Source organism: Vidua macroura, chromosome 1 (genome assembly GCF_024509145.1).
Source record: "Vidua macroura isolate BioBank_ID:100142 chromosome 1, ASM2450914v1, whole genome shotgun sequence".
Taxonomy (NCBI): Eukaryota; Metazoa; Chordata; class Aves; order Passeriformes; family Viduidae; genus Vidua; species Vidua macroura.
Genome location: NC_071571.1, coordinates 4,506,702 through 4,533,035, shown reverse-complemented (window position 1 = coordinate 4,533,035; position 26,334 = coordinate 4,506,702). Strand labels below are relative to the sequence as shown.

At 47.3% G+C, this 26,334-nt stretch overlaps 2 protein-coding genes across 3 annotated transcripts in view; one reads left to right on the top strand and one right to left on the bottom strand.

The window, feature by feature from the left end:
- PLCD1 (phospholipase C delta 1) overlaps positions 1 to 3,606 on the top strand; it is a 51,542-nt gene extending 47,936 nt beyond the window's left edge. For both annotated transcript variants that reach the window (XM_053993979.1, XM_053993970.1), the window contains exons 13-15: positions 132 to 264; positions 1,959 to 2,108; positions 2,432 to 3,606. In XM_053993979.1, coding sequence (XP_053849954.1) covers positions 132 to 264; positions 1,959 to 2,108; positions 2,432 to 2,523 — 375 coding nt within the window. In that variant the 3' untranslated portion in view covers positions 2,524 to 3,606. The remainder of the gene's footprint in view (positions 1 to 131; positions 265 to 1,958; positions 2,109 to 2,431) is intronic.
- Positions 3,607 to 4,111: 505 nt separating this feature from the next.
- VILL (villin like) overlaps positions 4,112 to 26,334 on the bottom strand; it is a 36,618-nt gene continuing 14,395 nt past the window's right edge. The window contains exons 4-20 of the mRNA XM_053994628.1: positions 25,726 to 25,922; positions 23,174 to 23,282; positions 22,739 to 22,849; positions 21,135 to 21,334; positions 20,969 to 21,047; positions 19,528 to 19,626; positions 17,818 to 17,971; positions 16,715 to 16,815; positions 16,315 to 16,452; positions 15,619 to 15,777; positions 14,253 to 14,432; positions 12,876 to 13,021; positions 12,020 to 12,164; positions 11,125 to 11,313; positions 9,323 to 9,391; positions 8,187 to 8,447; positions 4,112 to 6,949 (exon numbers count right to left, since the gene is read on the bottom strand). Of these exons, the coding sequence (XP_053850603.1) occupies positions 6,836 to 6,949; positions 8,187 to 8,447; positions 9,323 to 9,391; positions 11,125 to 11,313; positions 12,020 to 12,164; positions 12,876 to 13,021; positions 14,253 to 14,432; positions 15,619 to 15,777; positions 16,315 to 16,452; positions 16,715 to 16,815; positions 17,818 to 17,971; positions 19,528 to 19,626; positions 20,969 to 21,047; positions 21,135 to 21,334; positions 22,739 to 22,849; positions 23,174 to 23,282; positions 25,726 to 25,922 (2,451 nt within the window). The 3' untranslated portion in view covers positions 4,112 to 6,835. The remainder of the gene's footprint in view (positions 6,950 to 8,186; positions 8,448 to 9,322; positions 9,392 to 11,124; positions 11,314 to 12,019; positions 12,165 to 12,875; positions 13,022 to 14,252; positions 14,433 to 15,618; positions 15,778 to 16,314; positions 16,453 to 16,714; positions 16,816 to 17,817; positions 17,972 to 19,527; positions 19,627 to 20,968; positions 21,048 to 21,134; positions 21,335 to 22,738; positions 22,850 to 23,173; positions 23,283 to 25,725; positions 25,923 to 26,334) is intronic.

Genomic DNA, 26,334 nt, shown 5'->3' with positions numbered 1-26,334 from the left:
ACAGCACCAGCTCCAAAAGGGCAGCACCAGCCTTCACAGCAGATCCTGCACTCCTGGGGAAGGAGAGGGAATCCTCCAGGGAGCCCCCTCTCCTAATGATGTCCTGACCTCTTCCCCTGTTTCCTCCACAGATCATCTCTGGTCAGCAGCTGCCAAAGGTGAACAAAAGCAAAAACTCCATTGTGGATCCCAAGGTAACAATAGAGATCCACGGTGTCCAGCAGGACAACAACAAGAAGCAGACCAAAGTCATCGAAAACAATGGTGAGGGGGTTTCCTTCAAGCTCTGCTCCCATGAGCAGGAACCTTTTCTGTTCCTTGGCAAGACTGCCCTGTGGGCAGACCTGCCTGGGGCACCCAATCTTGCCCACACTAAGCAGATACTTGAGGTGGTGGTGTTGTTCTGTTTGAAGACAGAAATTCCCTGTAAAACAACATCAGCCACGTGAGTTGTTTGGGGCTGGCTGCCAGATTTGCAGAGCTAGAGCTTTGGAAGTGCTCTTTACCTCCATGCAGTTGGATTTGACCTGGTGTGTAGGAGTTCTCACCAGGGTCTTCCCAGAGGAAGCTTCTTGTGGGGCTGATGGTACCCCGAAAGTGTCACAAACTCACAAAAGATTGATGCAGGGAAGTTCAGAGGTGTCTCTTCCAGCCTCTGCCTAAAGTAGGGCCATACAAAGTTTACTCAAGCTCCTCGGGGTATTGCCTAGATGAATTTTGAATATCTCAGAAGTTGGAGGACCTTTTCTTACCGGTCAGACGTGGCTGTGCACTGAGGGTTTGATATTATGGCCTTCTGCACAAGCACACACACTCTGCTTTTCTGTGTGGAGTAAGAGCCAAGCACTGGAAAGCTGGTGCATATTTTCCTGCCTGCTAACAATGTTTCCCTTTTCCTCTTTCCTGTTTGAGTAAATCTGGCCTGGCTCCTAAAGCTTGTGGCCATTTCTGTCACCTACAATAATTTTTACAGCCTGTCAAGTGAAAGTTGTGTAGGGAACATTTCAGACCTGCCAGGCCTGTTCCTCAGGGCTGCTGAGCACTCCCAGCCCCATGGCCAGCCCTTCTCTAGCTGGAACAATACTGGAATGATGCTGGAAGGATAAGTGCTGCCTTGTGGAAAGCAGATCAAACAATAAAGACACCCCAGGCCCATCTCAGCACCTTCAGGACCAGATGAAAGATCCCTGTCTCCTGCTGAATCACTCACAAACCCTGCATGACCAGCAGGCTCCAGGTGACATTTTGCTGTCCCTGGTCCCTGCTCTGCACAGGCAGTAGGGTTTCCAACAGGATGTCCCCTCCTGTTTGCTGCTGGGGAGTGGTTTATTGACACTGCACCTGCCATGGCCTGGAGAGAGGGCACTGAGCTTGCTCTACATTTCATGTGTAGGTCTCAGTTTTGTTTGCTTTTTGATTCTGGATCACGTGACCCTTATCCAGACTTGATTATGCTTTTTGTAATCAGACACTCCTCATTAACTTCTCTTGCAGACAGGGAAATTGGGGCACAGAGTGGTGCTTAGATGGATTATCTCAAGCAGTTGGAGAGGCTTAAGGCCCCAGAAGGCTGTCTAAACACAAAACCACAGCTTTCCTCTCTTCCCTCCCCTGGTTTAGGGCTATAAAAGTTTGCATCTGATCCAATGGCAACTGAAGACATCCATGTACCCTACAGCAAGAGCCTGTGGAGCAGAGCTGAGTTCCTCCCCTCTCCTGCTCCTCACTCCTTGCTAGGACCAAGGTCTGCTGTGAACAGCCCAAGCTGAAGGATTTATTAGTTCCAGGTAGCAAATCACAATATCAGAGCTGGGAGCAAAGCTCTTGGCACCTCCTAAGAGCCTTGGTCTAGGTCAGATTAGGTTGACAGACAGGAAAAGTCTCCATCCATTTGCAAACACCTTGGACCACCATTACTGCTGACATCTCTGACCTCCATCCTTGTCTGTGTTGCCCAGGCTTTAACCCAAACTGGAACGAAGAGTTTACATTTGACATAGAGATACCTGCACTTGCCCTGGTCCGGTTTGTGGTGGAAGACTTTGACATGTCGACCAAGAACGACTTCATCGGACAGTACACCCTTCCCTTCACGAGTCTGAAGCAAGGTAAGGCCTGCTCCTCACAGCCACTGAGCCCTCTGAGAAGCTCCAGCATCCTGGATGAGTGGTCCAGCTCCATCACAGCTCGGATCAGAGCGGATTTTTGGGGCACCTGTTAACATTGTCTCTTGTCACCAGAGGCCTTGGGCACATTGTGTTACCCATGCTCAGAGCTGTGCCCCTGGGACCAGCTTGTTTGGGATCCTGTGGGAAACTGGGAACAAAATGCTCTGAGACAGGGAGATGTTTGTGCAGGGTCTTGGCAAACATTAGCAAATGCTTTTCCAAGTGGACTAAAGGCTGTTTTCCATCTGTGTCTCTGCTTCCAGGTTATCGCCACATCCATCTCCTGACCAAGAACGGGGACCCGTACTCCTCCTCCACCCTCTTTGTCTACGTCAATATCCAGGACTGTGATTAGCAGCCTGGCTCCTCCAGGCCACCGTGGGCCTCCTTACAGACCTGGAAGGAATTCAGTGTGTGAACCCTGCCAGTGCCAGGGTCAGTCCCCAGCACCTTCCCTGGAGCAGCACTGGGTGCTCCGTAGGACCCCCGATGTGAAACAGCCATCGACCTTCTCCCTGCTGCTGGAAACATCCTAATGCTGCTGTTGAGATTAATCCTTTTGTACCTGTTCTACCAATCCAGCTGTGGTTTTAGTTCACTTTATTTCGATTTTTTTTTAAATGTTGCTTTTAGCGAGAGGATAGGGACTCCTTTTTTAGTGAAGTACAGCTCTTGGGTTGGGCTCGGTCAGGCATCTGGGCAAAGCACCCAACATCTGTGCAAGGAAAAGTCTCCCTCAGCACTGCAATCAGTGGCCAGGTGCCAGGTGGCTTCTTGCAACTGCAGGTGTCAGCCATCTTTCACCATATGAAGTCCTAAACGGGGACACGATTCCCCTCCTTTCTGTTACAGATTAAAAAAAGCTGCACTACAAAGCCCCGTGTTATGTAACCCGGGTTTCCTTTTGTGTTGTAATAAAAAATACATGAGCACTACTCTGCCTGTGTGCCTGGCTCTCAGCCAGGCCACTTTGCATTCAAAGCCTAGCTCTCATCCTGTGGAGGAGAAAGAAGCTGCCGAACAGCAGATTTCCCTCTGACCCAAAGTGAAACCCACTCAAAGGGACCTCAGAGAAGGTCTTTTGCCAAAGACAGTGGGAACATGCTCAACTGCCAGCAGAGCTTTTTGGTTTTAGTTGTTTTTTTTTTTTAATACAGTAAAACTTCATGTTTTTACAGAAAAATGTCATTTTTTAACAGAGAGGAAGGAGATGTTTTAAGTGCTAGCAGGTCCCAGTTGCACTGGAGAGGTTACCCAGCATGAGAGTGTTTTGAGAACAACACAGTATTTATGGCAATGAGTGATTTGTCTTCAAGTAGAACTACAGAGTTAAGGGAATATTGTTGAAATAAAATAATATATATTTTGAAGTGCCAACTGTGTTGCTAACAGTATGTTAGACAATTAAAAGTTTAAAACAAATTCCGGAAGCGTTCAATTACTTGTCACTATTTGCCTCTTTGTCCTACTTGAATGCAACATGAATGAATTTGGAGATAGACCTGCTTGATTTCTTAAATTATCAGGATTCCTGGGGGTTCTGATCCCTGGTGGTGAAGATGAGGGGCTGATACCAAAGATGTTAATGTCCTTTTAAACATACTCTGGTCATCTTATTTTTTTTTAGTCCAAAATAGCCTGGATTTAGTGATTCTTATGGCCACTGCAAAGCTGGGTTTCTTTTAGCCCTCCCTGGAGTTTGTTATGCTGCAGTAAACACTGCTGGGCACATTGATTTTTCCTCTTGACTACAATGCTGTGTGATGTTGTAAACCATTGCCAGATTAAATGTGAATTAAACCCACACCTCAAGGGCTGATATTGCATTAACAATAAATGCAATATTGTTAACAATAAATGCAATATTGTTTTGCAATAAATGCAATATTGTTTTGCAATAAATGCAAAACAGCCAGGTGGAAGAGCTCAAGAGTGGCCAGTGAGGCAGAACAGGGGGCCCTGCAGTGGCACAGGCTCTTCCAAGTCACCTCTGGGATGGGGCACATTGGTGGAGACACATTTGAAGGCCAAGGATAGAACATGCTTGACTCCCCACCAGGGACAGCCTGAGTTTGGTCCCTGCTCCCTGTGTGCTCTCTTTGTTTTAGGGAGCCATGGGATGAAAATCATAGGTGAAGGTCCTAAGAAGTGCTCCTGCCTCCTCACTTGTATCAACACCAGCTGTTGTGGGGCAAGTTGGAAAGAAATTCTTCCCTGTGAGAGCAGTGAGGCACTGGAAGAGGATTCCCAGAGAAGTTGTGGATGCCCCATCACTGGGAATGTTCAAGGCCACTTTGGCTGGGGCTCTGAGCAACCTGGGATAGTGGAAGGTGTCTCTGTCCATGGCAGGAGATTGGAACTGGATGATCTTTAAAAGGTCCCTCCCAATGCAAGCCATTGTGTGATTCTGCTCCTCTGAGAGGTCAGATCAGCCCACTGGGTTGGCTGTGAACTTATTGCTTGCATTTTTTGGCTGGCAGGATTAGATTCCAGTTGGATTATTAAAGCCCTCCCCTGCCTCCTGTGGCTGGCACTAGAGAAGTGGGGGACCAGGCGGCCAGGGTCAGGGTGGGCTTGGATGGATTGCACAGAGAGGCTGGGTTTTCCTCTGCCTGTTTTGCACTTAGAGGTAGACAAGATCCATGGGAAGAAAAAACATCCCTTATCAGGTAGGAACAGCTGGGGAAAGCCACTGCAGCCAGGTGGGAAAGAACTGAGATGGAGATGGGATGGGCAGAGCATGATGACAGTGCTGCAAGGGCTCTCTCCCAGAGGAAGGGACGTGGTCCATGTTGTTAGCAAGTGAGCAATTCATTAATTTGGGAGCTGGCAGCAGCACTCTTCAGTGAGGCAAAGCAAATATTGCTGATTTCAGCAGTGCCAACAGAGGTTGAAACATGGGTAATGTGCATTGATTGCCTCTCTTGTGAACACAACAGGAGCAATCACAGGTAATTCAGCTGATTTGTGTCTCTGCTTGATGCTTAACTTACTCTGCACAGGGGGTTCCAGTGGGTCTTGAGCTGGACCCTCAAGCAGAAATGGGATGAAGTGGCAGTAGGAACAGGGACATAACAATGGGGTTGGGGTTTATTTTGAGTTAACTACCAATTCTTAAACACAAAGATCTATCCAGAAGACCCCATCACCTGGAGGTTCCTGCTCCAGCCCAGCCAGATGGTGACACTTCAGCACAATTATGTGGTCCTGGATGTTGAGTGAGAGCTCTTTGCCCCTCAGTCAACAGCCTGGAGCTCCCCAGCTCCATCCCACATCCCTGCAGCAGGGCTGGGCAGTCAGGCCAGCTGCTGAAGTGCCAGGTACTGCTGCTCACTGCCAATGAGGGCTTCAGGAGCAGGGTACATGGGCACTGGGGGACAAATAGCCCGAGCTATGTGGAGTTTGGGAACAGAAGGGGCCCCACCTCCTCAGTTTGTTCTTTTCTTTTCAAAAAAATCCAAAATTCCATTGATGACCAGGTGTTTGAAGGATCTGTGGCCCTGCAGAGCTTTTATCTGCTGCCTTCCTACCTGCCATGCTGATCAAGGACACTGAGAGTGCTGCTGCTGGATGTTTATTTGGAATCACTGATCAGGTTGGAAACGGAGTAAAGCTGCAAACCCACATTGTCTGAGTTTTTAAGGCTGTGTCTCTGCCTTTAGTTCACAGTTTTATCCCGTAATCACAGATTGCTTACATTTCCCACTGCCCTCCCCAGCCAGACTGATCCCACTGTGTGGAACCAGCACTCTCAGCCCCATGGACATCACAGGGATGAAGCCCTGATAAAAGCTTCAGTAGGACACCCTCTGCCTCAGGTCATACCCAAAACCCTCCTGGCTTCCTCAAGCCTCTGGTCTGTGGCCAGGTGGACTCTGACATTCACCTGGCCATGATCAGGGAGGCCAGGTGAGATTGCAGATGCTGTCTGAATGAGAAAAAAGAGAATAAAAAAGTAGAGTCTTGTCTGGCAGTCAAAAATTGGTATTTGTGTCTAGCCTTTAGTGTCATCATCCTCTGGAAACATCAGCTAATAAATATGCTTATAATAAGTGCTTTTTTCCCCCAAACCCTGGTGCTATGCATGTTAATCTGGACCTGATTCTTGCTGGTTTTTTTCTTGAGTAGCTTTTCTGCAAGGTGAGAAGGGGCAGAACTGTCTGGTGTCACTCCACAGACTACCTCATCAGGCATTTGGCTTGTTCCTGACCTCAAGGCTCCCCCTCCATCCTCTTAGGGCTTCCCCCTTCTCTCCCCACCCAGAATTCACAAAGCAGCTGCAAATGGCATTTGTCTTGACTAACTTTAAACTTCTACAAATGAAGGAAATCATGGCCTCGTGCATGTGGCAATTTGCAAAAGGGAGAGGAAAGATGAGGCTACAGTGCAGTTCTGTGGCACAAACTTGTCTTCATGGCTATCAGCAATAAAGTGTCAGGAAGAGGCAAAAACATCCTGTCAGGCTGTTCCTGAAAAAGGTTTTTTCCTCCTGGGGTTCTGGGTTTGCAGGGAGAAAGGAGCCATCCCCTGAACAGTGGCTGCTGGAATAACTGCGTTGGATTGGGGTGCTGGGTTGGGATCACTGAGGAAATGCCTGCACTTCTTTCCTGCAGCTCCTAAGGGAGCAGGGGCTGGTCCCAGAGTCATCAGATGACCCATCAGATGTCTCAGAAGAGTCCAAATTGTTTCTTCTCGTTCTGCTGCTTCCATTTGGGCATCTGGTAGAACTCGTCCTTGGACTTCCCAAAGATGTCATGGAAATCAGCATCAGAGAGATAGCACTGCAGTGAGGAGAGAGAAGGACAGGTCAGCTTTGGCTTTTGCAAAGCCTGGGACACCCCCACAGCTGCATCCCCTCCTCATGCCAGTGCTGACCTCTGACTCCAGACCAACAGCTCCTGTTCAGCTCCCTGTCCTCGCGGTGGGAAATGCAACATCCCGGCCGACTGTTCCTCATCCCACTTCCCAAGGCACCAGGGGAATGAAAGCCCACCAGCCCAAAGAGATGTTGCAGTTTTGAGGAGTTGGCTGGAATTTAGCCCCTGCTGATCATCCTGTAGCCAGGACAATTTATGGTCCACCAGGGAAGCTCTGCTGGCCAGTGTTTTAGGCAGTGATTCACAGTGAAAGCATCTCCCCCTGCTCAGTCCCCTCCCCTAAAATATTCACTGGAAATGTTCACTCCCATTGCTGGAACGACAGGGTTTGCAGAAAGAAGGGATGCTGACAAAGGCCCTGTGGGAATGGGAGGTTGAGCTTTTTCCTGGTATTTTGGGTAGAAGAACCCATGTAGAGCCCAGCTGTGGATCATGGCTCTGGCTCTGGGTGTTGGCCTTTGCCAGATGTGTTGGGCAAGACGTTGGTCAAACAAGAATCAGGGAATAGAGGGAATCAATCCTCTGTCCCCCCCATCAGTTTGCTTGGATTCAGCTGCAGACACTGCCAAAATCCTTGGGCTGACTGGAAATCTGGGATGTGCAATTTCTTCTGAAATTGAAAATTGTTGAAATGCAAGCTTTCTGACAATTTAAAAAAAAACCAAACAAACCATCCCTTCTGGGTGGAGTTTCAAATGAAACCATTCACCTACAGCTCAAGTAAAATGCAAATTCTGGCTTAGTTCTCAGCTGTGTCACCTTGTCCCCCTGTCTCCCTGAGGACAGAAGTTGAATGGCAGAGAAAAACAATTCCACCGGAAGAAAGCATTTTTAAAAAATTACTACTTGATTTTTTTTTTTTTTTCTGCCATGGAAACCCCATAATTACTTCAATTAGGCTAAAACCACCACAAGCTGTCCCTGTCCACAGCAGAGGGCTGGAACTAGACCATCATTAAGGTCCCTTCCAACCCAACCATTCTGTGGTCCTACGAACTTCCTCACACAAAGCTCCTGCTTTTGGTGACACCTGTGTGTCCTGCCAGTGTCCCCCTGAGTCTGAGCACGACTTGGTGGTCTAAAGTACACTTAGCCAGTTGCAGGTTAAGTTAGAAAGGTATCAAACTAGCAATGCTGTCACCTCTTTTTTAGTGGGATCCACGCCTTCGGGAAGTTCATCCACCGTCCTGTGCATCAGCACCTCTCGGGAGTAAATCCCTTCCCCATTGGGCACCATGGCAGGGCTGGGGCTGTGGCTGTTGCAGTTGTTGCTGTTGCTGTAGCTGTTGCTGTCACTGTGGCTGAAGTGAGATTTGTACTCCGAGGAGGCATTTGCTGTAGCTGAACCAGCCAGGTTGGTCGTGCTGAGGGTCCTCTTGTTCAGGCTGAGGTTGTTCAGGTCCTGCCAAATGGAGGAAAACATGTCATGATGAGATGCTCTGGCAGAGCAAGTTGGGGATGATCCCAGGATCTTTTTGGGGGGCTATTTCTGGCACAGACTATCTGTAGCTCCAAAGCAGCAAGGGGGAAAGTCCCAACTGAAGTGTTAGTGCAGTGCCTCCGTAAATGCTACACCTTGGTGTTAGGACTGCTAAAAGCACACACTAATGAGAGCTCTTACAAAGAACTGAGGATACTTACAGCAGTCTCATTCTTCTCAAGATAACATCAGGGGAAGGCACATGTGGGATGACAGAAGGTGAGGTTAGATGTCTACCATGTCTAAAACATCTAAATTACCTGCACACCCCTCCCTGATGAGCCATCTCTCCTCATCCAAACCTGCCACTTCCTTCCAGCCTTCATCCTGACCCTGTCCAGGGCAGTGCTGACCCATGTGACAATGGCATTTGCGACTGCTGGGACCTCATCTACTTTGGAGGATCCCCCACTGGGCTATGCCCCTCTTGACCAGAGAACCCTTGTTTGAGGTCTCAGAGGCTCCACCACTGTAAACTCTTCAAAAAACATGTAACTACACCTTCTTAGAGCTGCACACACCCTAATTTCTTCTGCATTAGAGCAGTTGGACAATGCCCCGCTCACAGATAACTCTGGGCAGCACTGGAAAGGGCCCAGGAGGTCTGGGTGTTTTTATGGGTAATTTATCACATCTCCCTCTGCTTCCCACGGAGGAGCACAGCTCTGATGCTGGCAGCCTGAGGTTCCCATCCCTGCCCTGATCCTGGTGTCCCTTCCTTGGTGCAAAGAGACTGGGGGATGTGGTGGTGTGTGGACCCAGGTGTTCCCTACTTGTATGGCCAAGACACAACTCACCACTTTGATCTCGGATATGGCCAACACGTCTCCCAAGCTGTTCTTCATTTCCTCGTAGGACTTGCCATCCTAAAGGGAAAGAGAGAGTTGTGAGAGCCATGGGCTGTCTTTAGCCCACACTCCTGGTCTCTAACCCACACTCCTGGTCTCTAACCCACACTGCTGGGTCAGGAGATCCTGAATTTTAAAGCCCAGTGATGGCCACTGACATGGCAGCTCCTGCAAACCTCAGCCCCTGCAATCAGAAGAATCTGAGCTTTCACTTGAAAACAAAGAAAAAAAAATGGACTTCAGCCTTTGCAGTTGTACAATAACAGGTGAAACCAGGAAATTTAAAGACTTTGGAGCAGAAGGCAAATGAAGAGAAATAATATTTACTGCTTATTGGATTTTAGTATTTTACATTTTTGATGAATCTTGCAGTGCTTGAAAGTATTCCTTTTTTTCTAACTTTCCTGATTCATTTATCTAAAACAACATATTTTTTCAAAGCCTCAGGTCCTGACTTCTTGTAATTAGGTGCCATGTATTACCAGATACCTCTTATTTTCTATTTAAAAAATGGAATATGCTAGATAAATTGGCAAAGCTCATGACTGTGTTTTCCTAAGCAGCCAGGAGATGTCAGTTCTTAACAGAATCATCCAACCAAGTTTCCCAACAAGAACAAGCAACATAAACACATGGACTGCAGAGAAAACAGATTTAGACCCAAAACTGAGCAAAGAACACACACCAGATGTTTCTGGGATGTCAACAGTTTGGATGGCTTGTCTGTAGTTGCTGAAGCTGCCTACAGGGGATATTTTTAGAGGCACATATTTTATGAGCTGTATCCTTGTTTTTCAGCAGTTCTCAGGAAAAAAAAAAAAAATAAAACAAGCCCACAAGTTTTGACCTTTGTTCTAAGCATCAACATATTTTAAGGGTCACTGTGAGTTGCTGTCTTATCTCTCCAGATCCAGCTGTCAAGACTGGATCCACCACCACATGGATTGAGAAGAAAGACAATGCAAACTTAGATACAGGAAATAAAGTATCTCTGTAAGAGTCTTCCTGCAGTGTGGAGTCCTGGGGAAAGAGGGGAGAAAGGAATTTTTCCTTCCCAGTCATCTCTTGGAGCAGGTTTCCATTTCTGCATAGGGAGGAGCGGGTATTTGTAACTCTGCTTTTGAAGGCTGGTGTGCAGGGACCAAGGGTGACCTTGCTCAGGAGGTCCTGGGCTCTGATGGGCTTTCCACAAACCTGAACATGAGACCTGTCTGCTCACATCTTTCATTTCACCAGTTTGCCCTTAAAGCTGGGTCATAAATTTGCTTCTGTGGCTGCACTTTCAACAATGAACTTCTGTTGCTGCTTTGTTTTGTTTTGTTTTTTTTTTTTTTTTTTCCCTTTATGATGTGGGTGGGTCTGTTTTCCATCTGAACCTAATTTTACTACTCATAGTCCCCACCTCTTTTTGGCTGAAATCAAAAACTTGATTTGGAACCTAATATTTATGAAAACATGAATATTGTGAATTCAAGCACATTTGCAAAAGCCTCTGTTTCACCACACAGGTACTTTTTTATTGGTGAAGGAGCAGAAGCTGCTCAGACAGCACCAGGAACTCATGTCCCTGCATATGGCAGGGGGCTGGAACTGGATGATCTTTAAGGCCCCTTCCAACCTAAACCATTCCACTATTTTGTGAAGCCCATGACATTTCCTAGCCAGGTTTTACTCCATGCATCCTATATTCACTGACAACAACACCCTCCAGGCACCGCTGAGAACACCACAGGGCTTTTCCAGCAACTTACACTCCATTTGTAGGGGTCCCAAGCATTGAACCATCCTGTGAAATTGAGGGGTTCATAGCCCTGCTTCACCAGGATGATGGGAGTTGCCAAGTCCCTCCCAGCTGGATGGGTCTTGAGATACTCCTTAGCCGAGGCAACGGCCTCGTTCCTCTCCTGTGCGTTGGAGGCTTTGCCAACCCAAAGGAAAATCTGCAAGGGGAGAAGGTGTTGAAGGTCAGTGAGGCACTGGAACCTGTGCAGACACAGCTGTTTGCTCTCCCCTGCCAGTGGGAGCAGAGACAAGATTATAGAAAGTAGTATAGTATGTCACTTAGGTGAGAAATTTAAGTTTTAGGATTTTTAGTATGTTGTAGATGGGAACAAGATAGAGGGTATAGGGTGTTGTCTCAAGTTCCTTTTTCTTCCTTCTTCTTCCTTCTTCTTCCTTCTTCTTCATAGGTTTAGGTAGTATCTTGTAATTAAGTAGAAAAATCCACATTACAAGCCTTGAGGGGTCAGTTATTAGGTTAGAAAGAAAAATAATCTAAGTGTCACTTCTTAATTGGGCAACTTAGTTTTTGATTAGGCTTAAAAGACCTTGTAACACAGAACTGCTCCAAGAGAGTTTCCCCCATCAGGGGAGGCCCCAGGGAGTGGCCCAACTTGGGGCCAGCAAAGCCATAGAAATGTCTTCCCAGTGGTCCCCTGTGATTCTGAGCCCAAATTTACCCCCAGCCAAGGAAGATTTTGCTTTTGAGACAGGCATGGAGCATAAATATTTCAGGTAACAGCTCTGGTACATTTCAAGGTAGGTGAACCCAGTCATGGGCCAAGATCCAACTCAATAAACACCAACTAAAGCCATAAACCTGTTTGAAAAGATGTCTGAGGAGAAGAGGAGGAGGCTTTTTCTGACCTCTTCCCATGTGTCCAGCAGCATGACATCATCTTCATCCAGGTCCTCCTGGCAGAACCCGACCACCTCTGTCATGATGAACCGACCCGTCTGGTTGGAGCACTCAAAGAGGCGAGGCTGGTAGTGCGTGATCTGCTCCTGGAACCTGCCTCATGCATGGCAGGGAAGAAAAAAGCAAGAAAGGTGGAAATCTTTCCCTCCTGGCTTACTGCAGGGCCCTGAAGCTACTTGTTGTGGCCTGGAAGGAAGAGGTGGAATATGGCAACACTCATCAAAAGGCCTGAAAGTCAGCAATGTCAGATATCAGGGGGTTCTCGGATCATTTTAGTGATTTTCAAAGGTAATTTTTTTCTCCACCCAAAAAGGCAAAAGCAGAACCCTTCCCTCATTCCCTTCCCTCAATGAGCTTGATGTCAGGTGAAAGCCACACCAGATCACTTTTTGCAAAGGAAACCATCACCAGCACAGAGGGCTGGAGAAATCCATGTTGTCCAAAAGCAGATTTAATCTCATGATTCTCCTGGGGCTGCTGCTGATAATGGCTGGACGTGGAGCATGTGGTTCCTGCAGCCCTCAGGACAAGACATGGGATAGGCTTACTGGGGAGAAAGGAGGATGTAGCACACCCTTGTCTGCAGGCTTTGGACCTGTAGCTTCCACTTCAGGAGAACTCCTGCCTCAAAAGCCAGGAAAGAAACACCTTAGTGTGGTTTCTGATCAAGGTCTTGGTGATATTCTGGCCTTGTCCTCCCTTTATTGAGGACACAGTACCAAAGTATTCACTTTCCTGAAAAGGTTTGATCCCTTGCTTAATGTGCCCTGGCCAGGCCCAGAGGAACAAACAGGTCACTATTACCTCTTTTCACTGGCATAAGGTGCTTTGCCTCCCAGAGCTTCCCAGAACTCTGCTGGCTCCTGTCCTTCCAGAATGGTGTGCTTGTCCCGTCTGGAAACGATGTCAGCCACCATTTTTGCCATCTCCCGCTCATCTCCGCTGCATCCCTGTGTTCAGGATAAAAGATGGAGGTGTAATACTTTCCCCCGCAGCCCTCTGGAGTTACAAGGCTAGCCCAGATCTGAGAGAGCTTTGGGGGAAAATATTACAGGGTTAAGGCAAAAGATTTCAAAAGAGGCTCTTACCCCTGATGTGGTCCAAGACGTTTATTCCATAGGAAGAAGAGGGAAAGAGGGAAAGAGAGCAGGCAAGAGAGAGAACAATGGAGGAGCATGGCCTTTTCTACTCTCCTGTTCAGGATGGGACAATTGGGTCTAGAAGGGAAGGAAGGGTTAAACTAACATGGTAACAGCTACACGGGTCTCTGAGGGGGGAAAACCATTCCCCAGAGCGATGCAACAGAGGTGCACTTAGGAGCAGACTGGCAAAATTTATCCTTGGGGAAAAGCTGGCTTGGTCCCCTGGAGAGCTTCAGACCTGCTTGAATGCTCTTGAGCTGATCGCTCAGAATCCATTTCTAGTCCTTGAAGGGAGATTTAGTGCAGCCAACGGCACCGAGAGCAGAGCTCACAGAATGACAGAATGATTTGGGTTAGGAGGGACTTTAAAGATTATCAGGATTCCACTCAAACAGGATGCTCCAAGCCATATGCAACATGGCTTTGAACACTTCCAGGGATAGGATGTCGACAACTTCTCCACTTTGGTCTACCATGTCATCCTGACATACGACTGAAACAACAGAAATGAATTTGCTCTCATCCCAGATGATTTCTTGCAGCTGGAAAATCTGGGATGATTTATTTATCTGAATGAAAGCTGTATGAACACCTACAATGAGGTGAACCCCAACATGGGTTACTTTTGTAGAGAAGGCTTTTACTGCTGACCCTCCCTTTCCTGGGTGCACTGTCCTCACAGAACCATTGAATCATTAAGGTTGAAAAAGACCTTTAAGGTCATGAAGTCCAACCATCAGCTCAGCACCACTAAATCATGTCATCAAGTGCCACATCCACACATTTTTAAATACTTTTTACTCCACCATTGCCCTGGGCAGCCTCTTCCAGTGCTTGACATCCCCTTCTGTGAAGAAAATTTTTCTAATATGTAGTATTAACCTCCCATGGCACAACTTGAAGCCATTTCTCCACTGAATTAATGGGCCACCTGCCCAAGGACTCATCTCCATGACCTAGTAGAGGCAGAAGACTCAAGCCCCACCTCACCAATTTCAGATCCCTTTGGCTGCCTCCCCATGTCTCGCTGCAGACTCACCTTCCCACACCACAGGTAGCAGACCTGGCTGGTGGTCAGCAGGAAGACATCGTTGGAGTTGAGGGAGGAGGCTCGAGCTGGCACCTCTGTTGCCTTTGTGTTCACCTCATCTGTGCCCCTCACCTGGAAGAGGCGGATCGCCGGCTCGGGGCCGCTCTTCTGAGCCCGGCTCGTGCCGCCCTGCGAGGAGAGAGAGAAGGGTGCCACTGGGAGGTGAGGAGGACACACAGACCCAGGGTGTGACTGATTTGAGGAAGGCTTTGGGCTCGCAACCCTGCCCACTGTTGCAATGATGGACCATGGTTCTGCACTGAGCAGGCGAGGAAATCCAAGTATCTTCTGATTCCGGGTCAGAGTGAAACCTACATGGCACAACTCCCACATTTCTCCCTGATTACAGAGTCTTGGCCAGCTCCCATCAAGATCCTCAAGATCCTCAAGATCCATGTGACCAGATCGTGGTGTCTGTAGAGGATTTGCCACGCAAACTGGGCAAGGCATCTGTGCCCTGATTTCCAGCTGTGCTCATCTTAACTGAACATCTGCCATGGAAACCATATTGTGGGACCAACACTGAGAGCTGAGGGCAATCCCCCTCTCCCACAGCCACAGGTGGAATTTCTCCACCACATATGTCAACAGCTGTCGCCCTGTTCTTTTAAAAGTTTTAAAGTTCTTTTAAAAGTTTTCTATGCCTTCTGATGTTTACATATTTCTACTGGAGTTCCCATGCACTGTTCATGTAAATAATGATTATTTTGTATTCTTCTTTGTGGGAGGAGAGAATTGATGGACTGTTAGTTTAACCAGTGTAGTTGGAGAGGTGGCAGTTTCATCCTCCAAACCACTGTCACTTTTAGAATTCTATATATTGCAAAGTCAGAACTAAAACTTCCTTTTGTTCTTTTAATCTTAGCGTGAGTGTGTAAGTTATTTCGTGTCGTAGTACGACAAACAGCCAAGGCAGCAAGTGAAGTGGGTTGGTAGTTATGTGATGTAATTCGGGCAAGGACAATGCAAATCATGTTTTAGGATATTTTTCAGAACCCTCCCAGGATAGCAGCATTGGTAATTCACAGGATGACTGCCTTATTCCAACTCTGCAAAATATCTTTGGGACAGAGTCGGAATGAACCTCACTCATCACTGCTGGAGCTCAGGGGTGGGCAGTTGAGCTGGGTCAGTCCAGGACTGTGTTTACTCCAACAGTGTTCAGACTGCTTGAGGAGTACTAGAAATGTCCCCTCTGCCAGCCTGTGCAGGGCTGGCAGGCTCCTTTCCTGAATATCTGCCCGTTTTTGCTGGACTATTTCCACTGCAGCTGCCAAGCCATCGCTGGTGCTCCCACCTCCCAAAGCCACGTTACCTCGTAGATGACCAGCTTGCCCTTGAAGATGGCCAGGAAGTGCCTGGGCTCCTTGCCCATTGTCACTCGCACCTGCACGGCCTCGTCCCCGTATTTCCTGTCCAGCTCGATGGCATTGAGGGCACAGGCAGTGATTTCATCCACGGAGGCGTGGCGGCCCTGGGGGACAGGGAGGTAGCACACAAAGTGTGATGAGAGCAAGGGTACAAACCTCTTCACAATTCAACACTTGCCAATCCCAAAGTGTGTAACATCATGAGATCAGAGTTAAAACTTCCAGATATTTAAGTTTCACTGGCATTCTGGTTTTGTAGACTTTAGAGCTCCCTTTTGAATCTTCTCTCTGCATGAAAATATACTTCGAAAAGGAAAGCACAGATGTCCATATACCCACAGAACCCTAGGAACTGAGGCTTTAAGGGACAATCTGACTCCAAATTTTGACCTCAGCACTGTAAGCCCCGTCATTCTTCAGTCTTTTTGTCTGATTTTGCTGGTGCTCAGTCTGATGCCAGTTTGGGATCCAGTGTCCATCTTACCTACAAAGGACAGCTTGGGATATTTGCAACTGGTGAGCAAAGTGTATCTGAGTTCTTCTGGGTGCTTGGGCTGGGATTTTTGTGTGCAATTGCTTCCTTCAGCTTTAGGCTTGTACAGCAGGCACAGCACAGTGCCCTCTGCTCTGCTTTGACCTACCTGCCACATATAGAGGACGTAGTGGGGCCTGCCTGACCTCAGGTAGGTGTACAGGACCAGGTAGCAATCACCCCCGTAGAACTGCCCATATGTCTTGGGATTCACTGGCTGCATTTGCAAGTCCTCAATCCTCCACACCTAGGGACAAAAAACATCTTGGTGAGCAGCAGCGGAGTCAAGGTGAGGACAGAGCACAACCCTTTGGCTACCACACCACTGAAGCTTCAGGTGCTCCCTCAGGTCCCATCACTGGAGGGAAGAGATCAGTGCCTGCCCCTCATGAGGAAGCTGTGAACTGCCATCAGGTCTATTCTCAGTCTCCCCCAAGCTGAACAAACCACTTAATGCTTGGAAACAGGCTGATTATTGTATTCTCTGCCACCCAAAGGTGCTCTCTCACCTCAATCTCCCCAGAGGCATCATCGACCATCCTCTGCTCAGCTGCGAGCTCAGGCCTGGCATGGAGCTGGGTGGTGTCAAACTTCACCTGCTCCACCTTGGCTGTGTGCACCAGCAGAACAAAAACAAGAACCCAGTGAATGCACGGCAACACACAAACCCTTCCCACAACCCTCACCCACAACCACTTGTACAGCAAGTAAAACCCAGTCCAGGTTTGCAAAAAGCCACTCCTGCCCCCAGTAAACCAATGTTGATTTTTGGAATATGCAAGAGCTCACTCACATCAGTGTTGACCTGGGACAGGCTGGAGTTGGCCACACAGTAAGGGCTAGCTGGTAAAAATATTAGTAGTCCCCTGACTGAAAATTCTTAATTTTTCTCCAAATCTATAAATATTTCCCTCCTTTTAAAATGCTGATTTCAGAAATAAAATGCCTACATTTCTCCAGCTCATGACAAAGAAAGAGAGTATTTATGGACAGCACAGAGAGAAACAGAGATGGAGAGAAAAGAGAGAATTTGCAAGGGAAAGAGATTTGTGGCTCTCAAGCTGTTATTGATGGAGATGTTCAGCATCTCTGTCACCTTCCCATCATTCATCAGCAAGTTCTCTCTCTTTGGAATTGTTTAGTCTTGGGGTTAATGCATTGTAATATTCCCTTCAGCAGTGTGATAAATACACCGTTTACACCCGGTGTAAATACAGCACCATTCTATTGACGTCAGGAGGGGACTGGATGGATGCCAGTGTAAATGAAAGCAGAACTCCTTATCAGGCTCAGCATTAGCCCTTTATAAAGGAAATTCAGAAGTTCTGCAAGTGGGAAATTTTGCATACAATTCTTCAGAGAGGACTGACTCTCTGCCAACATTTACATTCACAGTAAGTGGCAATTTGGTTCAAGTAAGAAAATTCAGCAGAGCTGAATGTCTTTCAGTTCATGAATCCTTTCCATCTACTGAAGAAGATGGGAAATAGAAGACTCTAGGAGAGTGTACATTAGATTTTCGAGATCCTGAAGGCAGGAGACAGTTGATGTGAATGATGTTCCCTCAGCTATTGCTTAGCACAGGTAGGAAAGACAAATCCAATGTGCTCACCAATTTTGCCTGTAGTGTAGACCTTGCCCAGCCCTTGTGTTTCGTTCTTTTCTGTCCACCTCTGGAACAGCTGTTTGAACATGGCTGACTCTGCTCCATCATTGATCACCTCAACGTTGGTGGATGAAGGATAGCCTTTGGCTTGGATAAAACCCTGGTGGGGTTCAGAAAGGCTATTAGTGAGCTTTTTACTTTTTGCAGACATGAGCAGAGGGGTGTGGACCTGAACCAGCTTGAAGAGTGTCCTTCACTGAACACAGGGTGGGATTCAGTCCAAGATTTGCATTCAAACTAATCAGAAGTAACTGAAGACTCTTGCTGTAGTATCCATGTTTACTTCTGCCTTTAGGGGACTGAGCCCTACCCCTACCCCTTTTCTCCAAACTTTTTATCCCTCTCTAAGCCTGGAAAACTGTTTTACCTGTAGCCTGGTAGCGAGCATGGGAGTGAAGGGGTGGAGGCAGCTCAGCACCCCCAGAGCATGAATTCTGTTCTGAAGGGACTAAACTCTCAAACTAAACTCTCAGAAATATTTTTTCTTCTTTTTTCTATTTTTTTCCCCTAAACCCATATTATTTCTTTGCAATAGTGATACCATTGAGTTAAAAGACTGCTTCAACAGAGGTGCTTGATGCAATATGAGTGGGAAGAAAATATTCTGTGTTCTGCCACAATGCCAAAATCCTTGTTCAGTTTTGGGAACTGCTCCTGTGTTTATCTCAGAAGGCTCCAGGATGACCCGAGGTGCAGTGCTGGCAGCTGTGGGAAGGAGCCTGATTGTGGCTTTCTGAGCATCCAACTTCTGCTGTAAAAACTGCAGCCACACACTGCCCTCAGGGAAAAGCAGAGCAGATGGTTCTCCCATCCCTCCCACCTGCCACACTGAAAGACAGACATATCTTTTGTTCTACACGTGTAGCTCAGGGCCAGAATTTGCAGAGATGATTGCCTACTAAAATGAGTCTGAGTCAAGCTCTTGAAAGGAGCACAGAGGACAGTGAGATAAGTTTTAAGGCATTTTTAAGCTTTTCTTCTCTGACACAATAGATGCAATCCTATTGAATCTGGGTGTCTCCAGGTAGGACCTTACTGAAGGTGGACCCACCGAAGTTCAGTATCCCCTAGTTAGATCTCATGGAAGATGAAGCCATTTATGGTCTTCCCATAAGTAAATGTCTAATTAAAAGCCATGTTTACTCACAGTCTTCACTTCAACATGCTAACTTGTAAAAGAATACCAAATACCTTGCTTGCTCAGGCTGCCTTGAGGCAATTTTTTTTCTGCGAGGAAGAGCTAATGAATGCTCTGTCAGAAAATAACACATGGATGTCAGAGCCCCTTTACCATTTGTTTATGCACCTTTTTTGGTCAAATTCTTGACCCTGCTGATCCTCTCTGACTCCACCATCCCTTGAACCAACAGTTCCCAGAAGTTCACTATTTATCATGTAGAAAAGTATTTTCTTTTATACTTGATTTTCTTTAAAAATTTTTTTCTTAGTTTTAGTGGCAGGTGTTAGTCCTAGCACAATTTGATGACTAACAATTTTGTATTTATGTCATCATGCTTCCCCTAGACATTTAACTTCTCTCTCTGTTATTACACAGGCCAGCTCCCCAAGACCTACACTTAATTGTAATTAGTGGTCAGATCTAGATCAGCATATATCAACTGCCCACGACATTGTTTGCACTCTATTACAACTCACCACAGCTCGAGTGAATGCTGCTTTTTTCTCTTCTGGGCTAGAGGCTTTTCCTCTCCAGACATAAATTTTGAAACCACCTTGGTCTAAAATGTAGCAGTCCTGAGGTTAAAGCAAAAAAACAGGAAACAGAAAAAAAAAACAAATGTGAAAAACTCTGTGCAGGAAAAGCTCATAATTTGTAGCCAATCAGGTGGATCCTTGTTGAAGATTTAAGTTAGATGCATATCCAGCTCATTTCTCTGCCTTGCAGAGCTCTAACCCTGGTGCAGCCATTATCAGAGGTGACAGAGAATGAATTTCTTATGGTTTATAAATGGAGTACAACTACCACCAACCCCACAGGGTAGGGGTTCACAGGTGTGGGCACACCTGGCCCAGGCTGCTGATTTATAATTGTAACTAGTTGAAGTATGTATTTTAATTAGGCATTGCTCAAAACTGTCTATTACCACCTCACAGGAGGTGTTCTCAAACCAAAAACACCACCAGCTCTAAAAGGAGCCAGGAGAAGGGGATGCTGAAATATCTACCCTAGCTGCCTGCATTTATGCCCAAAATCTGCTACTGAAGGAGCAGGAAAGGGCCAAGTTAGACATCTTCTGCATGAATATTTTGTCCTCACTGAGACCCCTGATCTGGAGCTCAGTGCTGCATTGCTGTGAACACAGCAGGACCCTGAACCCAAAGGGGATGAGGGGTGTGCTGCACCCCACTGCAGACAGCTGGTGCTCCAAACACACTGTGGGACCAAAGGCTGCTCCTTTTTCAAACTGAACTATGAAAGAAGCAAAAGGGTTTCATCTGTCTGCAAAGGGAGGCTGAGATTTTAACAAGGCTGACATCAGGATGAAAAGGGGAGTGGGAGCCTTGTGGCACAGTGCTGCGTTGGAATAGGCTGGTCTGCACTGCAGAGAATTAAGGATGAGCAATTCTGTGCCAAATTTTAGTCAGAGGAAAAGCCTCTGTTTTCTGAAAAACTCTGCACAGAGGGTCTGTCAGGAAATCTTCCAGGGTGGGTCATTGAGACCAGCCACTTGCTACGGCAGGAAAACAAAATCTCCCTGGTTTTGTGAGCAGAGTATTTATTTGCTCTGGAGTCAGCAGAGGGAAGGCTATCCTTGAACATCAGGTATTAAGAAGCCTTCATTCCATCTGGAATTTATTCCTGGTATGCAGCTCTCCCTCACTGTGATTGCCAAGCTAATATAATCCTTGGCTGAGAGCATCAATTTGCCATCTCTTCTTGGAACAGCTTCAACACACCACCTACCTCCGGCTGCTGAGACTGTAGCAGGGCTAAGCTGTCCTAACCTAACAGCAGGGCTGAGCTCTCCTAGTGATGGAAAGCCTGATAATTTTCAGGAAACAGGTGCTCAGCTGAAAACAAAGTGAGCCACAGCCTCCTTTTCTTGCTGGAAAGGCCACTCTGGCTTTGTCTCACCTCATGCTGGAGCAGATCCTGCGTCAGGGGCCGGGTGGCGACCTCCTGCACCACCAGGTCATTGTCCTTCTCATAGACACTGCAAGACAGAGCCACCGAGCCGAGTTAGACCCCACAGAGCCCTCTGTGAGAAGGGACGGGCTTTGGGGCACAGCCCAGGACTCACTGGTAGAGCCGGACGTTGGCTTTCTGCAGCTCGTCGGCTTTGGCGTCGGGGATGGCGTCGCGGAGCTCCCCGCGCCTCTCGCCCAGCACCATCCTCATGATCTGCATCAGGTCTGGGGAGTCCCTCTCGTTGTCAATGATGCCAATCTGAGCACGGCCGCCCCTCTCGCTGTCCCTGATGCTCCGAGCCAGAGCAAGACCCTGCACAAGGAGCCACAGGGGTAAGGCCTGAGACACACCCCAAACCCAGCGAGCCCCAGACCCCAAGCAGTGACTGAGAACCAACAGCCCAAGCCAGATTACCACAGCTCTCTGGAGCTCCTAGTGCCCTCCAAATTTAGCTACTAAAGAAGCAGATATGCCTGTAATGCCTGATTATTAACTAACTCATAGGAAAACACTGCTAATTGCAGTCGCTGCTGACGCTGCTCCTGCAGGGCACAGGCATGTGGGAGCCACAACAGGCACTGCCTGTGTGTGACTGTGCACCAGCAGCTCCAGTGGTCCCATGGGATGGTCTGGGGCAGAGATGAGCACATGCTGAGGCCAACGAGGCAGGATGCTGCAGAGCTGCAGGACCCTGGCCGCCCCGCTGCGACGTTTTACATTTAAATGTTTCAAGTGCTCAAAAAACGTGAATGTCTTCTGTGAAAAAAGCAGCATGAAATGTCAAGCAGCTAATTAGGCTGAAATCTCCATCTTCAGTTGCATTTTTTTGGTTCCCATGACTCTTACTGCAATAGCTTTGAAAGACTCCTCTCTCTATCAGACATAGGGGATGACCTATGAGGCCTGAGATGAACCCAGCAGCCACGAACCTGCTCCCCCTCCTGTGCTGAGGATTGCTTTGTATCTTCTCCAGTATCCACAGGATCTCCACTGTGCCCCAAAAATGGCATTCCCTGTGGAGATTCCCCATCTCCCAGTTCATGAAGGGACACCACACACAGAGCAGACCCATCTGCCTTTTAATGTTATAATGACCACAAGCTTGGCCACCAGCTTTGCTGATGACCTGTTGCTGTATCTTGCTTTATTAGATCTCTGTATCTTGGTTCCTGTATCAGTAAAATAAGGGTAATGATCCCTTTGCAAAGTGCCTTAAGAGCTATAGATCTGACCTATCAGCACCTGGGTTACGTATTCCTGCTTGTCTCACACTGACCAAGCCAGAATTCCCTGTTGATGCTGTAAACAAAAAAAAATAAAATTAATCTACCCTGTGGTGGTTACTGCAGCTAAACCTACTTGAGTTTCTGACTTTCTAATCCTATGCCATGCAAACAACAGGGCACAGAGGGATGGAGATGAGCTCCAGAAGGAGCTGGATGACTTTCTGGAGCTGGAACTAGTGATGTGCCCTTGGCTGCCTGTGAAATGCAACCTGAGGCCAGGTCTGAACTGCAGCAAAGCAATTCCATGGGCCTCTAAAACCAGCAGATGGGCAAGTAGAAAATTTATGATTATTTACCTTGGTCATATCTATGTTGTTGCTCTTACAACTTTCACTGCGAAAACACTGTGAGTTTTTTCTTTTTTTTTTTTTTTTTTCCCTAGGCATCAAAAAATGCCACCTTAAGCCAAGTGGCTTTCACCTGTACTCACTCTGGATTTCTCAGCAATGCTGCAGCTGGGTCCATTCCACTGGATCAGCACTTTACCAAGGTCCAGCAAGAAAACATCTCCCTTATTGAAACTGTCCCAGGAGAGCGCCACCTGTCACAGGGAAATGAGAGAGTTTGGCAAAGCTGGGAGGAAAAGGAGAGCTGCAGGTGGCAAGTCACAGCCATGGCAAACCTGTCCCTGGGGATGTAAGAACAGGTTTGCAGTGACTGCTCATTCTGCTGGCACCCAGCTCTTCACTGAGCACAGTGGCTTCTCTTGTGGTAACACCAAACCCTCAAGTGAGGACTTGAAAACTGTCCTGAAATGGAAGTTCTTGAGCAGAAATGAGATACCCACCAGGCAAATCTGCTCAAAAATGAGTGTAGGAGGAGAGGGAAGGAGAAATGATCCATAAGAAGAGCAGGGACTTCTTACCTCTGTGGCTGACACGTGCTTCTTGCCCTTGACGTGAAGAAGACGCTTGATGTTGTACATGTTGGTCTCCACGTGCTTAAATCCTGAAGCCACTCCTCCCTTCTTGTAGCTGTTGTGTAGCAGACAATAAAGAGTTAGAGCTGCTTAGAAAATACCTTCCCCTCTATCCTCTGAGAACATCCCAAGATTTTGGCGGCAACTAAAAAAATCTAGAGGCAAATAATCTCAGAGTCCTAAAAAGGCTGTGTTGCCTCACTGCTGTTCATGGTCCTTATCAAGGTGTCTGTCTGCCTGCTATGGGTGTTGTGTTGCTGCTCTGCACACAATCATAGAATCATTTAGGATGGACAAGACTTTCAAGATCATCGTTTCCAAGCATTAAACATCCTGGGAGAAGATGAACAGTCAGGTCAGGGATGGCAATGGAATTGTAACACAATCAAACTAAAAATCCCATTGACCACGGCAGTGGCATCCCAAAATTGAAATATTCCGTAAGCATTCAATTAAAATATGAAACAGACTTGGCAGAAAACAGACTTCTTGCTAAAATTTTGTTTTCTTCAACATAGTTATTTTATTAAAAGCAGCTTAGGCAGGAAACTGTGGCCAGAAGCAGAACAAAACTGTAAGCAGGTACAGGACACTGTCTTTCTCTCAGATTTTACCTCCCAATTTTTTTCTTCCATCCTTGAACGCACACTTTGCAGTAGCCACTCTCAGCACTTTTATCACCTTATGCCCCAATGCCATCCCCTCTCTTGTGGCAACTTTGCACAATCATGAGAGGGCACATCCCCCCACAGAAGTCCCACAGCCCTTTTAATGTTTTTTTGGGTGAGTCTAATCCACTCTTACATATCCTAGACCATTTTAGAAAACAGATCCATTGTTCACACTACAGTAATAACTGACACAATGCAATTGCCATTTAGGGGGGAAAAAGGGACAATTGTTGATTGCAGTTTTTGCCATGTGGGTAACAGATGTGTTTTATTGTAGCTGGAAAGGTACTGGCTAATGTGGTCAGAAGTGTGACTCACAGCACCCTAGACTTGTTTGGCCCAGCTTAAGATATCCACAGAAGGATGCTGTGGTGATTAGTCCACCTGCCAAGATGTGGGAAAAGCTTCCTTTAATTTCTCATTCTGCCTCAGACTTCCTCACTGACCACAGGGATGTGGTTTAGACCCAGATGAATTCTAATTCGTGCTGATTTCAGAGGCAGATAGGTTTCCAAACAGAATAGTTTTGAGGGTCTGATTTTCAGTCCTTTACTGTCCCCTACTCATCTGATGAGGCTAAAAGCACTTTTCTCTCTCAGAAGAGCACTTTCCTCTCTCAGAAAAGTTCTGAGGAGATTCATGAGAGGTTGTTGAGATGCACAAGACAGAGATATCCAGCCAGACTGGGATGGAGGATGTTGACCCAGGATCATCTGAGTTTCCTTCAGCTGTTTGAAACCAAAGCACTCAGGCTGTTTGTTGCCAATGAAGATCTTGCTTGGAGGACAGTAACTGGAGTCCTTCCAAAAACCCCAGAGTGAGCAAAGACCCTGGGATTGGATTCAATACATCAACATATCATATATTCAACAGTATCTTTTAGATGACAGAAGTTCAGTCACTTTTTCCTTCCACTACAGGAATATTACACCCAGTATGAGCCAAATCAGCACTTCACTGTAAGGTGGATATTAGCCTGAAGTGCTCTGAATGGGCACTTGAAAGTCTGCGGAGGAGAGGAACAGGGAGGTTAAGGGTGAGGTGAAGGGAGGTTAAGATACAATTACTGCAAATATCTGAAATGACCGGTGGAACAGAATGCCACGGCTCCAGACTGAATAAGTAATTCCTTCAAAATGGGAATTTTTTGCTCTCAATTTTAACCAGCGTCAGTACTGACCCAGGGAGGTCATTCTTCCCTGAACTCAGCACTGGTGAGGCCACACCTCGAGTGCTGTGCCCAGCTCTGGCCCCTCAGTTTGGGAAGGATGTTGGGACGCTCGAGCGTGTCCAGAGGAGGCAACGAGGCTGGAGAGGGGCTGGGAACACAAACCCTGTGAGGAACAGCTGAGGGAGCTGGGGGTGCTCAGCCTGGAGAAAAGGAGACTCAGGAGTGACCTCAGCACTCTCCACAGCTCCTGAAAGGTGCCTGTGCTCAGCTGGGCTTGGGCTCTTTCTCCAGGAACTGACAGAACCAGAGGACACAGCCTCAAGCTGTGTCAGGGAAATACAGGCTGGATATTAGGAAAAAGTTTTTCACTGAAAGAGTGATAAATTTCTGGAATGGCTGCCCAGGGAGGTGGTGGAGTCCCCATCCCTGGGTGTGTTTAACAAAGCCTGGATGTGGCACTGGGTGCCAGGGTTGAGTTGAGGTGTTGGGGCTGGGTTGGACTCGATGATCTTGAAGCTCTCTTCCAACCTGGTCATTCTGGGAATTCTGTATTTTTCACATTTTTGAGATATGGATGTCTCTGAGACGTGGAAAGAAGCAGAGGGAACCCCAGGGGCCACAACCCACCTCGCTGTGGGCCGTTTGGAGCCACTCACATGATCCCATTGCGGAAGTAGCTCTGGAAGGTCTCGGACTCGTGTCCCTGCACCTCGCGGTGCTGCACGGGGCTGCCCCCGAGCGCCGTGTCCAGCTGGGTGACGTACACGGCCGCGGCCCCTTGCTCGTCCTGGGAGGAGTCCTTGCCAATCCAGTAGTGCAGATCCACGGCGGAGCCACGGGAGGTCCTTTTGGTCTGGAAGAGGTGGGAAGGACAAGTCTGGATGAAGGCACAGCTCATTTCTGTGTTGGAAAACCAAGTGATCACAGAGCACTTTCCCAGTTCTGCCTTTCTCCTGGGCAAGGGGAGAGAGGACAGAGCCTCAGGTACTCCCTGGGAGCTCAGCCTGGAGCTCTCCTTATTCAGCAGAGCAATTTATGGATTTTATAAACTGAACCGAAGGATGTTTCTGTTTGATATTCTTTTATAATTCCTATTATCAATGAAAACTGAGCGCCCGCGCAATTAATGTGTTCAGCTTGTCCTACTATTGTACATTTTGATATTAAGACTTAAAGCAGATTCTTCTCATAGATCACCTTTTGAAATGCAATGCGCACTGCTGTTTATTTGCCTGGAGATGCTACCCTTTCTTTCCTGTTGTCGT